The sequence below is a fragment of the Eubalaena glacialis genome, chromosome 3, assembly GCF_028564815.1.
Source record: "Eubalaena glacialis isolate mEubGla1 chromosome 3, mEubGla1.1.hap2.+ XY, whole genome shotgun sequence".
Lineage (NCBI taxonomy): Eukaryota > Metazoa > Chordata > Mammalia > Artiodactyla > Balaenidae > Eubalaena > Eubalaena glacialis.
Genome location: NC_083718.1, coordinates 140,541,628 through 140,556,808, shown reverse-complemented (window position 1 = coordinate 140,556,808; position 15,181 = coordinate 140,541,628). Strand labels below are relative to the sequence as shown.

The following is a 15,181-nucleotide window of genomic DNA, read 5'->3' as shown; positions in this document are numbered from 1 at the left end:
AACCACCAAAGGAAAAACAAAAAGAGAAAGAAAGGAACAAAAAAGAAATTGAAAATCTACTGGAAAACAAGGTTTAAAATGGCAGTAAATGCACATCTATCAATAATTACCTTAAATGTCAATGGACTAAATGCACCAGTCAAAAGACATAGAGTGGCAGGTTGGATAATAAAATAAGAGCCTACAATATGCTGCCTACAAGAGACCCACTTTAGGGTGAAGTACGCACACAGATTGAAAGTGAGGGGATGGAAAAAGATATTTCATGCAAACTGAAATGACAAGAAAGCAGGGGTAGATAGCAATACTCAGACGAAATAGACTGTAAAATAAAGGCCATAAAGAAGGATAAAGAAGGACACTATATAATGATAAAAGGATCAATACAAGAAGAGGACATAACACCCATTAACATATATGCACCCAATATAGGAGCACCTAAATGCATAAAACAAATACTAACAGACATAAAGGGAGAAATTGATGGGAATACAATAATTGTAGGAGACTTTAACACCCCACTGACATCAATGGACAGATCGTCCAGACAGAAAATCAATAAGGCAACAGAGATCCTAAATGATATAATAGACCAGTTAGACTTAATTGCTATTATCAGGACATTACATCCAAAAAACAGAATACACATTCTTTTCAAGTGCACATGGAACATTCCTTAGGATAGACCGCATACTAGGACACAAAATAAGCCTCAACAAATTTAAGAGGACAGAAATTATTTCAAGCATCTATTCTGACCACAATGGCATGAAACTAGAAATCAACCACAGAAAGAGAAATGAGAAAAAAATGATTACATGGAGACTAAACAACATGCTACTAAAAAACCAATGGGTCAACAATGAATTAAATAAACAACTTAACCTACCACCCACCACCTTCTTAGAAAAAGAAGAACAAACAAAAATTAAGGTCAGCACAAGGAAGGAAATAATAAAGATCAGAGAGTAAATAAATAAAACAGAGATAAAACACATTAGGAAAAATAAATAAAACGAAGAGCTGGCTTTTTGAAAGGGTAAGCAAAATCAACAAACCTCTGGCCAGGCTAACCAAGAAGAAAAGAGAGAGGACCCAAATAAACAAAATAAGAAATGAAAAAGGAGAAATAACAGCTGATACTGCAGAAATACAAAAAACCATAAGAGTATACTATGAACAATTATTTGCGAACAAATTGGACAACCAAGAAGAAATGGACAAGTTTTTAGAAGCATAAAGCCCACCAAAACTGAATCAAGAAGAAATAGGTAATTTGAACAGACCAATCACTAGAAGTGAAATAGAATCTATAAAAAAAAAAAAAAAACTCCCTGCAAACGAAAGTCCAGAATCAATGGCTTCACTGGGGAATTCTACCAAACATACAAAGAAGAACTTATACCAAACCTTCTCAAACTCTTCCAAAAAGTTGAAGAGGAGGGGACACTCCCAAAGTCATTCTATGAAGCCACCATCACCCTGATACCAAAACCAAAGACACTACCAAGAAAGAAAATTACAGGCCAATATCTTTGTTGAATATAGAGGCAAAAATTCTAACAACAGGGCTTCCCTGGTGGCGCAGTGGTTGAGAATCTGCCTGCCAATGCAGGGGACACGGGTTCGAGCCCTGGTCTGGGAAGATCCCACATGCCACGGAGCAACTGGGCCCGTGAGCCACAATTACTGAGCCTGCGCGTCTGGAGCCTGTGCTCCGCAACAAGAGAGGCCGCGACAGTGAGAGGCCCGCGCACCGCGATGAGGAGTGGCCCCCGCTTGCCGCAACTGGAGAAAGCCCTCACACAGAAACGAAGACCCAACACAGCCATAAATAAACTAAAAAAAATAAATTAAAAAAAAAAGTCTCTTTAAAAAAAAAAAAAAATTCTAACAACACATAAAAAAGATCATACACTGTGATCAAATGTATTCATCCCAGGGTGACAGGGATGGTTCAACATACGCAAATCAATCAATGTGGTACACCACATCAACAAAAGCAAAGCACATGATCATTACAATAGATGCAGAAAAAGCATTTGATAAAATTCAACATCCATTCATGATAAAAACTCTTACCAAAATGTGGTTAGAGGGAACATATCTCAACATAATAAAAGCTATTTATGACAAACCCACAGCCAACATAATATTCAATGATAAAAGCTGAAAGCCTTCCCACTAAAATCTGGAACAAGACAAGGATGCCCACTCTCACCACTTCTCTTCAGCATAGTATTGGCGGTCCTAGCCACAGCAATCAGACAAGAAAATGAAATTACATTTATCCAAATTGGAAGGGAAGAGGTAAAATTGTCATTATATGCAGATGACATGATACTATATATAGAAAATCCTAAAGACTCCACGCAAAAACTACTAGAACTGATAAACAAATTCAGCAAGGTATCAGGATACAAGATTAACATACAGAAATCTGTTGCATTTCTTTACACTGACAATGAAATATAAGAAAGGAAAGTGAAAAAAAAAATCCCTTTTAAAATCACATCAAAAAATTAAATACTTAGAAATAAACCTGACCAAGGAGGTAAAAGACTTATATGCTGAGAACTATAAAACATTGGTGGGACTTCCCTGGTGGCGAGATGGTTAAGAATCTGCCTGCCAATGCAGGGGACACGGGTTTGATCCCTGGTCCGGGAAGATCCCACATGCCGTGGAGCAACTAAGCCCGTGTGCCACAACTACTGAGCACATGAGCCACAGCTACTGAAGCCTGCGCACCTAGAACCCATGCTCTGCAACAAGAGAAGCCACCGCAATGAGAAGCCCACACACCATAACGAAGAGTAGCCCCCGCTCGCCGCAACTAGAGAAAGCCCATGTGCAGCAACGAAGACCCAATGCAGCCACAAAAAAAAAAAAAATTGGTAAAGGAAACTGAAGATGATTCAAAGAAATGGAAAGATATTCCATGCTCTTGGATTGGAAGAATTAATATTGTTTAAATGGCCATACTTCCCAAAGCAATCTGTAGACTTAATGAGATCCCTTTCATGACATTTTTCACAGAAATAGAACAAATAACCCTAAAATTTATATGGAATCACAAAAGACCGAGAATTGCCAAAGCAATCCTGAGGAAAAAGAACAAAGCTGGAGGCATAATCCTCCCAGACTTCTGACAATACTACAAAGCTACAGTAATCAAAAGAGTATGGTTTTGGCACAGAAACAGACAAATGGATCAATGGAACAGAATAGAAAGCCCAGAAATAAACAAACACACCTACGGACTATTAATCTTTGACAAAGGAGGCAAGAATATACAATGGAGAATGGAGAAAAGACAGTCTCTTCAGCAAGTGGTGTTGGGAAAGCTGGACAGCTGCATGTAAATCAATGAAGTTAGAACACTCCCTCACACCATACACAAAAATAAACTCAAAATGGCTTAAGGACTTAAATATAAGACATGACACCATAAAACTCCTAGAGGAAAACATAGGCAGAACAGTCTTTGACATAAATTGCAGCAATATTTTTTTTGATTCGTCTCTTAGAGTAATGGAGACAAAAGCAAAAATTAATAAATGGGACATAATTAAACTTAAAAGCTTTGCACAGCAAAGGAAGCCATAAACAAAGTGAAAAGACAACCTATGGACTGGGATAAAACATTTGCAAATGATGTGACCAATAAGGGATTAATCTCCAAAATATCAAACAGCTCATATAGCTCAATATCAAAAAAAAAAAAAAAAAGCAAGCAATGCAATCAAAAAACAGTCAGGAGACCTAAATAGACATTTCTCAAAGAAGACATATAGATGGCCAACAGGCACATGAAAAGATGCATCACTAATTATTAGAGAAATGCAAATCAAAACTACAATGAGGTACCACCTCACACTGGTCAGAATGGCCATCATCAAAAAGTCTATAAATAATAAATGCTGGAGAGTGTGTGGAGAAAAGGGACCCTCCTACACTGTTGGTGGGAATGTAAATTGGTGCATACACTATGGAGAACAGTGTGGAGGTTCCTTAAAAAACTAAAAATAGAGTTACCATATGATCCAGCAATACTGCTCCTGGGCACATATCCAGAGAAAACTCTAATTCAAAAAGATACATGCACCCCAGTGTTCATAGCAGTGCTGTTTATAATAGCCAAGACATGGAAGCAAACCTAAAAATCCATCAACAGAGGAATGAATGAAGAAGATGTGGTATATACATACATACACACAATGGAATATACATACACACACACACACAATGGAATACTACTCAGCCATAAAAAAGAATGAAATAATGCCATTTGCAGCAACGTGGATGGACCTATAGATTATCATAGTAAGTGTAGTAAGTCAGACAGAGAAAGACAAATATTATATGATATCACTTAAATATGTGGACTCTAAAATATGATGCAAATGAACTTATTTGCAAAACAGAAACAGACTCACAGACATAGAACAAGAACTTATGGTTACCAAAGGGGAAAGGGGGGTAGGGATAAATTATTAGGAGTTTGGGATTAGCAAACTACTATATATATAAAATAGATAAACCACTGCATATAAAATAGATAAACAACAAGGTCCTACTGTATAGAACAAAGAACTCTATTCAATATCTTGTGATAAACTATAACGGAAAAGAATATGAAAAATATATATATATAATATATACATACATATCTGTGTGTTTATTTATATGCATACGTGTATAACTGAATCACTTTGCTGTATACCAGAAACTAGCACAACATTGTAAATTAACTATTTTACTTATAAAAATTAAATATATATTGAAGAAAAAAACAAGTTCTGATGACTGCTTATTACCATGACGACAGAATAATCAGTTTTTTCATAAGTTTATGGGCACTTTTTTATTCCCAGTCTTTCCTTTTGATTTTCATCCAGCTAAGGCTGCAGAAAAAACCATCAAAGTTTCACTCAACCACTGATGTTGATTCTCTTTGAAGAGGTTTCCTCTGTGGAGATCTAATTTTCAGTTTGTGCATGTATCATGATTTCATCCTGTTTTTGCCTTTAAGTCATCTGTTGGGAAAGTAACTTTTTAAGTTACTGAAGCATTTTAAGATTCTGGACAACAGTTAAACTCTGAGACAAGTACAACTAGAAGTATTATAAGAAAGGACTGAAGGGCACTCCAGAATCATGACCCCAGATTTTCCAGACTTGGCCAAGAAAAGTCCCAAGGACTCCCTAAGTCTATTTTTTATAGTCTTTTGTAGTTTTAGCTAGTTTTACTTCTAGTGTTAATCCAGGTACAACCTGAAGTATTAGCATTAGTGCAGACTCCTCCCTGATTGTTCAAAAGAAAGTCGAGGCTTTTTTATTATCTATACCCGTTCGAGTTAAAGAATTTAACTCAACTGGCTTGTTGTGCCCCCAGGGCTTAGGCTATATTAATTACTGTGTCAACCAAAATGAAAGAGGAATTTTTTGGTGATCATGTGGAGTGGCATAACTGCTGTGAATTGGCTTACTATCTTCAGGAGTCTTTTGCAGAAAGGGTTTTATTCTTTTGGGGTGTATGTAAGGAAATATATCCCACTGAGGGTATTGGAGAGTCATGCCCTTGGAATGGCCTAACTAATAGTTGTACAAAATAATTTACCTTGGTTCTGGGTTGGCATTAAATAGTCTGATTTCCACATAGAAGCTGCACAAGTCATGTAATCATCCTTTGTGGGACTGTAGGTATATTGTTTCTTGGTGCTGTGACAAATAATAAATATTGCATTTTTATTTCTCATAGTTCAAACACATTTTCCTTAAAGCCTAGACTTAGGAAAGTCAGTATTACTAATAAGGAGAACATGATAGGCTAAGTCGGACATATATACCCTTAAATCAGTAAAGAGGAAAGCTATGAATAAACAAGAGTGTTCAAAGAAGACTGTAACCTATAGAAGAATCTTGCTCCAGTGGTCTCGAGAGGAAGCTTCTTACTTCATATGGTCATGTGCTTATTGAAAGGTTTTTGGGTTAGCAGTTAATTCTGTGTACTGCTGGCTTCTGGAGGTTCTCTGGAAAACCTCACTTAAGATCTTTAAAGGATGTATCTTTCTAGTTCTGTTAAGGCCCTTATCGTTTTCCCAGAGATTTGGGAATGATAAAGACAAAAATGTTTTGAGTAAGGAGCAAAGCCTTACATAATCCAAATTTATGACTAATTGTTCCAGTTAAATGTGTCCCTTGTCATGGGATCAGTAATTTGGAATGTCCTAGGCAGTCATGATGGTTGTGACCTTTCAACAGGGAAATATTTTGATCCATTCTGAAGAGAAATGTGCTATTATTAGTACGACATATTCAGAAACCATAGCAGGAGGGGCAACTGTAGAAGTTCAATTTGGAAATGCCCAGAGTCTTTTAGAGCATAGTCTCAGTTCATGTCCCTCAATTTTTCTAGGTTAATTTAGTTACAAATAAAGCATGGACTGACTTTATCCTTCATCATCCTAGGAAGGTTTTTTCCTTAGTGTTTGATATTATAGCCAGTTTGTCCCTATTGGAATGAATTGTTTCACAGAGGATTTAATCCTTTATTTTTACAGTCCAGGTGGCTATTTTGGTTTTGTCAGATCTTAATCCTCGTGGTTCTTATAACCTGATTGTACCCATTGTTTCTTTTCAGAATGTGGGAGGCCAAAATTTGTATATCTACAATGGAATCCTTGAACTTTTCCATGGATTTTTTTTTTTCCATGGATTTTATTTTGTTATTCTTACAATGCTTTTACATAAGGACTTTAGTCAGAGTAGTCTGTTTAATATAATGGTCTATTAAAAGTATTTGTATAGTACTTCTAAAGTATTTCTGTGGTATCTATAGTATAGATATTAGCTTCTATAGAACTTCTTTTACTGTCTCTTCCTTTATGATAGCAATTATTTTAGGTATCAAAAAATGTATTTGTTGTTCATTTTTAAAGAGTACTTGAGAAAGCACAAAAAAAACCTTGTTTTTTTCTATAATATTTTTTAAAAGTCAATTATTCTAAAAGCATACTAGCTGTTAGCTTATATGTATTTTACTGTCTTCTTCTAGTGATTTGGTATGCCTTAGAGAGAGCCATAATTTAATCATTTGAGCTAAGCTATTTCATGGTAAGGAAATAGATTTTACAAAAGAGACTAAGCTACTTATTGTATGTCAAGCCTGGTATTGTCCTTTTTATTTTTTTAATATAACCCCATCAACAAACAATATTAAGCCAGGATTTGGTATTGAAGCATCCAAAATTTTTTTCTGGGCATGGATACTTCTTGATTTACAGAATCATAATGAGGAGATTCTCCTTATTCAGTAAGGGTTATAGAGTTGTTGGATTGAAAGTATTAAATCAGCAGATGGTAATACAGGGAGAAAGTAATAATTCATAATTAATTAATTGGTATAAAAATATTGAATGCTTCCATTAATGATAGGGATATACACATGTGATAACATTTTATTTAAAGGATTCATACAAAATCTGAAGGTATTTGGACTGATTTAGTTTTGACTGATACCTGTAAGTGCTCTGAGACAATGAGCCTGTTCAATTAAGGTTTTGGCTTTGATAGGCAATGGTTCTTTGATGTGTGCTATGTTACTGAGTTAATATACCTAGAGCATGACCTAACATTTTCATGTTTGTAAAAAAAAAAAAAAAAAAAAGAAAAGAAGAAAGTTTTAGGATAATTTAGGAAGAATCCATTTAAAATCTTATGAGCTGTGTTCTAATTGGTTTGAATATGTCTGTAGAGTCTTTTGCCCATAAGGATTCAGGAACCATAGCTAATTTTTTGGCAATTTCTTGAGTCATATATTATGTAAGTAATCTAATGTCTAAATGAGCTATATTTTGATCCCACCTATTAAATTAGTAGGTATTGTGTCACAAAGACTAACCAAAGTATCAGTTACAGGTTAGGATTTAGGAAAGGGCTTAGGTTTGTTTGAAATCTCATTAATTGAATGGTTTTAGTAAACCAAAGTTTAGTTTATTTTAAGCATTCTATAAGTTACTATATACTCTCAGTTTGTCTTATTTTTTTCCTCTACAATCAGGCACAGCCAGTCACTTTTACTTTATTTTTTCTTATTAAACCCCCTAATTCAGTTTTAGAATTATAGGTTATCCACTCTCTCTATCAACTTATAAAGGCAGATCCTCTTTCAAAGAGCAGCATAACTTCTTTATTGTTCCTCCTGCAAGAGCATTGCCCCTATGTCACCATAACAATAATTTGTTCTTTATTGGACGTTGATAAGCAAAACGTATGCCTAGTTTTTTTCCTTTTATTCCTTCTCTTGTTTTTACTTATTTTTTTTAAATTAATTATTTATTTATTTTTGCTGTGTTGGGTCTTCGTTTCTGTGCGAGGGCTTTCTCCAGTTGCGGCGAGCGGGCCTCTCACTATCGCGGCCTCTCTTGTTGCGGAGCACAGGCTCCAGACGCGCAGGCTCAGTAGTTGTGGCTCACGGGCCCAGTTGCTCCGCGGCATGTGGGATCCTCCCAGACCAGGGCTCGAACCCGTGTCCCCTGCATTGGCAGGCAGATTCTCCACCACTGCGCCACCAGGGAAGCCCCTCCTTCTCTTCTTTTTTAAAAAAGACTTTTATGGTATAAATTCCTTTTGGAGTTCAGAACTGGGAAAAATTTCCTTCGTTTTTTTAGATATTGAGAACTATGTAATACACTCTATTTCACTTTTATCTTGGCTAACAGGTAGCTAAGAGCCACACTTTGTGCAAAATTTTAGTAGCATGCCTTAATCTAGGTTTTTTTTATTACAGTCTTCCCCGTCTTCCTTATTATATATTGTTAATATTTTTACAATTACCAATTTACAATGAATTGTTTTCTTCCTTATTGTATGCTTCCTATATTAACTTAGTAGGATAAAAAAGATAAGTAAATAAAAGATCAAGTCCATGAACAGAAAAAAATAATACGGTTAAAGGGCACCATTTTTAGAGTAGATAAGGTTTTATTTAAAAATTTTAGGGAATACGTCTTTAACAAAGACTTTAAGATGTTTACGGTTAGTGACATCTGAATGTAATATTGATACTCTTTGGTCGAATAAAACAAATAAGCAAGACTTGAAAAATGGTAAAATAATACCAGAATCTATTCAGTACTGAAAAAATAAATTAAACCTTTAAAATGCCATAATCATAATTATTACAATTTTTTTTAGAATTCTATATTGTGAAATATTTTGACACATATTACCTATTAGATATTTCTAGCAACTCTTCGCAGGATATATACTGTTTATCCCCACCTTCTCAATGAAGAAACTGAGCCTCATAGAAGTGAAGTGACTTCCCCAGATCACGAAGCTAGTAAATGGCAAAACCCAATTACAAACTCAGATCTTCTGCTTTCTTTTCCAACGATTTTTCAGTCTACTATCTCTTAAAAAGGTGACTTTATTATTGCCAAAGGTTGGAGTCATTAAATATTTTTAAACTTTTTTTTAAAAAATAAAAATGTATATTGTTCTACTAAGTTCAGACTTTTATCTTTTGTCCCCATAATAAAAAGTTGATCATCAATTTGTGTGAATTCATTCATTTACTCAACGAATACACTTTAATGCCTACATAAAGTAAGCTTGTAATAAAGAGGCACAGTGATGAATAAAATAGTCAAAAATTCTGCCCTCATGGACATTCCATGAAGGAGGATGACTAATTAAATGCAAAATTAATAAAATCATTTCAAAAGTGTTTTGAAGGAAACAAGCCAGTGGCCAAAGTAGAGAACAGTGGGGGAGTGAAGGAGACTGGGGGACCAGAGCCACTCTCTCTGCAGAAGTGACACTTAAGCTTAAACCTGAAAGAGGAGGATGAGACATATATGTGAAAAGGTATCAATCTTCTAAGCAGGGAGAATACTACATACGAAATCCCTGGCACAGGAAGGAGCTTTATTTGTTCTAGGATATGAAAGAGCAGAGTAACTGGAACATCTCCTGCAAGGCAGGAGACTGGGCTGTATAGAGAGGCTACCGTGTGCAGTATCTTGTAGGCTACGGTAGAGACTAAAGAGTAGACATTAGAAAAATCTATTTCCAAATGCAGAAAATCTCTTTAGAGCTCAGATTTTTAAAGGTGCTTTTACACTAACTATAAACTGTGTGAATTAATTTTTCTACACTTAGTTATTTTTGGTGCTGTATATTCGTGTATTGAGTTTCACATAATTTCTTTAGAGCCTGTTGATGAATTCTTTCTGTAGTTAGGAAAGGAAATTAAGTAACTAACATGACATGAGTTAGCTTTAGAGCAAATGGAGGGGTTGGCGTAAAGGAGGTTTCTTTCCTTTTCTATGAACATTATCAGTTAATATGCAACCAAAAAATCAGAATTTCATGCTTTTTTATTAATCAATTCATAGTACTAAAATTTTCCTCATAAATGTGTATCAGAAGGACAAGCTAGAAAGTATCTTCTTAAGTCATATGATAAACATATTAATAATAAATAATTTAAATTCTATCAAAAGGCTAAAACAAGGTTTGATTTATTTTTCATTTCAGGCATGCCCATTTGTCATCGATATCTATGCAGACAAATGCAAGCCAAGAATTAAAACTGTCCATATGGAAGCATGCAGTGGGCAACTTGAGAAGGCCATTTGTAAATCTGTTCTTAACGAAGGCGATGCCAAAGTAATGGATGGCTATGAAAATATAATTGTACATACTTATAAGTGTGACACCTGGATAACGTCAGTTATTGAAAACAAGGTATCAGTTATGAGGTGGTTCTCCTCATAACAGCAATGTTTGCTACTATGTTCCATCTTCTTTCTCACCCTATTCTTGCATAGTAATTAAATACCCCATTACATTAATAATATCTATAATAGTCAATTTATTCTTTTTTCTTTTTGAGTTTCTAACTCAAACTGGGCATGATAATTTTTATATATTTTTAAGGTATATAATATTTACTTTATTTATTAGATATTTATTTTTTGTGTTTCTTTATGAGACAATTGTTTTTCTCTTAAAATATTATGAAAATTAAATATTTGGAGATCTATGAAGATAGAGCATAATCTGGGTACAAAATATTTTATTTAGTTTGTTACTAAAAGTCTTCACACATACATAGCTATTTTAAACAATGGACATCATGTTTTAAAGAAATATAAACAAAGTAAAGAAAAGAATGTAGCCCAACTGTTTTATACAAACTTTGCAGTATCAGAAATCCTACAGATTATCATCATTTTATCTAATTAAATATATTCTACTGTCCAGGACCTGTTTTTATCAAGCCAATTATTTCTGGCTTTGGCCATCTTCTCTGCTACTGTTGATATTGCTGGTCAAGAGAATACACACATAAATTCTTAAAGTCAGATATACTGAGTTTTCTAGAAATTATAAATTTTTATAAAATCTTACTCAAGATGGCTGGGTTTTTAGAACTGTTGGCTTATTTCTTTTAGTTCCTGAGTGAGATTTACATTATTTTTATGCCTGCCATAAATTTCTTAAAGTGCTTAAGATTTGGCTGAGTATTAAGTCAATGTGAATATATATTATGTAACTCTCATAGTCACAATAGGGGCCACTAGAAAGTATAACATGGTCTCTGCTGTCAAGGAGTTTATGGGCTAGTTGTAAAGGCAAAATTAATACTCTTGAAACAACAGTTAAATGTTAAATTACATAGTACTGTTTGTATGTGCAATAGGAATTCAACTGTATTTGCATCTCTTGTACTTGATGTTAGTTTGGACTATAGAAGTTGGGGAAGGGTTTGTGATTAGGGGGAAGGGAACTGTGACGTGGGATTTAAACGTGTATAGAATTTGAAGGATAACTAGGATTTAGATTTAGTCTGAGCTAATGTTTCTGTGTTTCTATAATGTCTTCTTTGTTTCTATAGAACCCTGTGAATATCTCTATCACAAGACTTGCAAAGTGTTTTGCAATTATCGTTTTGTTTGTATGTATTTAGTAAAGAAAGGACTAGCAACTTATAAAATCTTTCTTTTATAGTCAGATAATAAAGTGATTATTCACATCAACAACGAGCTGAGTAAAAACTGTGTAAACAACAGAGGACTTGACATATTTGCAGTAGAAGTGGCACCAAAATCTACAATGGTAATGCATTGTTTTCTTATTAAAGCCTTTTGTTTTATCAATTTGAAAAAACATTTTTGCTATTAATGTTATGGATAAATATGTAGATATGAAATAAAGTAGAAAATTATTTTAAGTGTGATATTTGTATTAGTACCATCCTGTACTACGAGATAGGAGACTGGTTCTAATCCAGTTCTCACTATTTGGTTCAGTGATTATGGGACATTCACTTAACTTCTCTGTTTCAGTCTCTTTTTTGTTTGTTTCAGTCTCTTTAAGTGTAAAATTAATGTAATGTCACCAGTTTTAGGTACTTCACAAAATTAATGTAAAGATAAAAATAAAATGATATATGTGAAAGCACTATTGAATATTATATAGAAATACAAAGTAGTGTTAATAGTAGTAGGACTTTTGATAACTCAAAATATTTTTATCTACATTATTAAGATTTTCTGAGGTAACCTAAAAGAGAAAATGCCTGTGAGTTTTAGATAACCAACTAAGTCAAGAGCTAGGAATAGCTGAAGTTCTGGTGTTAGCAGAACTCTGGGTTTCTGATTTAGCCAGGAGTTCAAAGGCAGAGAGAGATCAGTAGACCCTGAAACTAGTTTAGTCAAGGGAAAAAGGAAAAAACTTTCTATTCTTTCCCTTTTTTTCTCCATACTGTCAGTGAAATCCTAAAACATGTTAAAACAGGATAAGAAGAGTTTATCTTTTCTGTTATCCCAATCATGGTTTTTTTTATATGTTCTAGGCTTAGAGAGGAAAGAATATTTACTTCCCTTTCTACCACTCCTCTTTACCCACATTCACAAATACCAACTACCAAATACTATATTACGTAGAAGTTAGGCTGGATTATCCTGTTAGACATCAGATCGTAGATTGCAGGTCCCTGCTAAGGACAAATATTAAAGAATTTTATCTGCACAGATATATTTTTTACATAGGTTCTAGAAATGTTGTCCTATTGAAAAATTAGCCCAAAATTACAGTATATAAAAGGAAGGTAAAGGCTTTCTATTTTTATATGCAGGTTTGTCAACATGTAATGCCTCTGAATGAACGACAAGAATGGATATATTATTGTGTGTATTCCCTTATATCTTAAACACTGTTTTTAGGAAATAATTTTGCTTGAGACTATCAAACTAAGAAGAATTATTTCAAGTTTAGTCTGTTATTTGTTGATCAACAAAATGCTAATCAATTTAACTGATGTACATAATAATCTATTTAATTTGTATGCATTTACATTTCATGTCCATATTATATTCTTTATTATTAAAATAGAAATAATTTTTTTAATGTGTGGCCTTCTTATTAATTTAATGGGAAATCTGGGCATATTTCATTTATGACTAGTAAATTGAAATCAAAGTACAGGTAAGCTTTTAAAAAGAAATACTCAATGAATTCTATAAAATCCTATACACTTTTGATTTATTTATCAAAAAAATCCTGGAATAAAATGTAAATGGGCAAGCTGCAGTGAGTGCCTTGTGCTTTATCCCTGTGCTCTGGCCTGTCCAAGGAGCCCAGTGGATCCAGGACTCCTGTCCTCACCGGTATAGTCACGGGCATGTGGCTGTGAGAGGACCAGGAGTCCTCCGTCCTGCTGCTGCTGCTGTGGCTGGTGGCGTGCAGCCCCTTCACCGCTTGCTTCTTCACCGGCAGCCTCTATCTCCTGCTGCGCCTCTTCCGCCTTGAGCATGTGCCCTCCCACAGGGCTCTGCTGGCGCTCAAGCCCCAGGCCCGAGTTTCTGCCATTGGCTGTGGCAGTCACAATGAGTCAGAGAACAGTTGGATGTTGCGTTTACTTCTGATGAGATTGCTATCTTAATGCACAATAGCACAAGTAGATACAACGACTGATGGGACCGGTAGATGTGTGATTTGACACTTGAACAAATTAGAAAGTTTAATCCTGCAGCAGATCACAGATTCAGGAATAATTTCCCTGATGAGAAGATCCCTGCCCTGAGGGAAGCTGGAGCAGAGTGCCTGAACCGTAATGTCACAGTCTTCTTTGATGTCAAAGGCCATGCAAATATGGCTACTGATGTTCTAAAGAAAATGTGTATGGAATTTCCTCAACTATACAATAGTAGTATTATTTGCTCTTTCTTGCCAGAAGTTATCTATGAGACAAACAGATCACAGTGTAGTAATGGCTTTAACTCACAGACCTTGGAACCTTAGCCATACAGCAGATGGGACTATGATACTCTCTGGATACAATCCATGTTTGTGGTAATAGATGTTTCGTTTGCTTGGAGCATACGTAATATCTTATGGTACCTGTGTGGAATTTCAGGTTTCCTCATGCAAAAGGATTTTGTATCCCCAAACTACTTGAAGAAGTGGTCAACTAAAGGCATTCAGGTTGTTGCTTGGACAGTTAATACCTTTGATGAAAAAAAGTTACTATGAATCCCATCTTGGTTCCAGCTCTGTCACTGACAGTGTGTTGGAAGACTGCACATCAGTTCTAGACTCTCCCCCAACCCCCTCCCCAAGGAAACATGTACAGAAACTGCCTGCTGGTCTCATGCAGGGATATCAAAATACCCCTTGTGCTAGCCCAAACCCTGGGAGATCAGGTAGCTCACACAAGTAATAGTCAGTAATTGCATTTTTACCTGAACCAAAGCAAAGTCTGGTGTTGCCAACATGCTCCATGGAATGCCTGAGTTCAACACTTGCTCTTGAAAATCTGAGTCTGCAAAAAGGCACAACAGCTCCTGCCCTGACCTAAGTGAGGCATACACCTTAACCTGGTGAGGATAAGCACAGACTGAGTTGTGAAATTTGGGGGTACAGATGCAAATACATGGGAAATGCACCATCACTCAGAGTTGACATTTTAAAACTTGCCACGCTTTTGTAACATTTATTTCAAATACTGTATTCAGCTATGTTATCAATGTATTGTGGCTGTCAAACTTGTGACCACAGTAAAAATCATTAAAAGGAATATAAAAGTGAATGCAGAAACAGCCATTTAATTATATACTGTATTTAGTTTTCCCATGAGAAAATGTAATTAAAGCAAAATTTGGAGA

The 15,181-nt window shown here is 35.1% G+C and overlaps 1 protein-coding gene and 1 pseudogene across 1 annotated transcript in view; both read left to right on the top strand.

The window, feature by feature from the left end:
• The window catches only part of EFCAB7 (EF-hand calcium binding domain 7), a 49,237-nt gene extending 36,003 nt beyond the window's left edge, over window positions 1-13,234 (top strand). Inside the window, exons 12-14 of the mRNA XM_061184088.1 lie at window positions 10,548-10,757; window positions 12,024-12,131; window positions 13,153-13,234. Of these exons, the coding sequence (XP_061040071.1) occupies window positions 10,548-10,757; window positions 12,024-12,131; window positions 13,153-13,227 (393 nt within the window). The 3' untranslated portion in view covers window positions 13,228-13,234. The remainder of the gene's footprint in view (window positions 1-10,547; window positions 10,758-12,023; window positions 12,132-13,152) is intronic.
• An 81-nt stretch (window positions 13,235-13,315) lies between these two features.
• LOC133089043 (glycerophosphodiester phosphodiesterase 1-like) overlaps window positions 13,316-15,181 on the top strand; it is a 31,476-nt pseudogene continuing 29,610 nt past the window's right edge.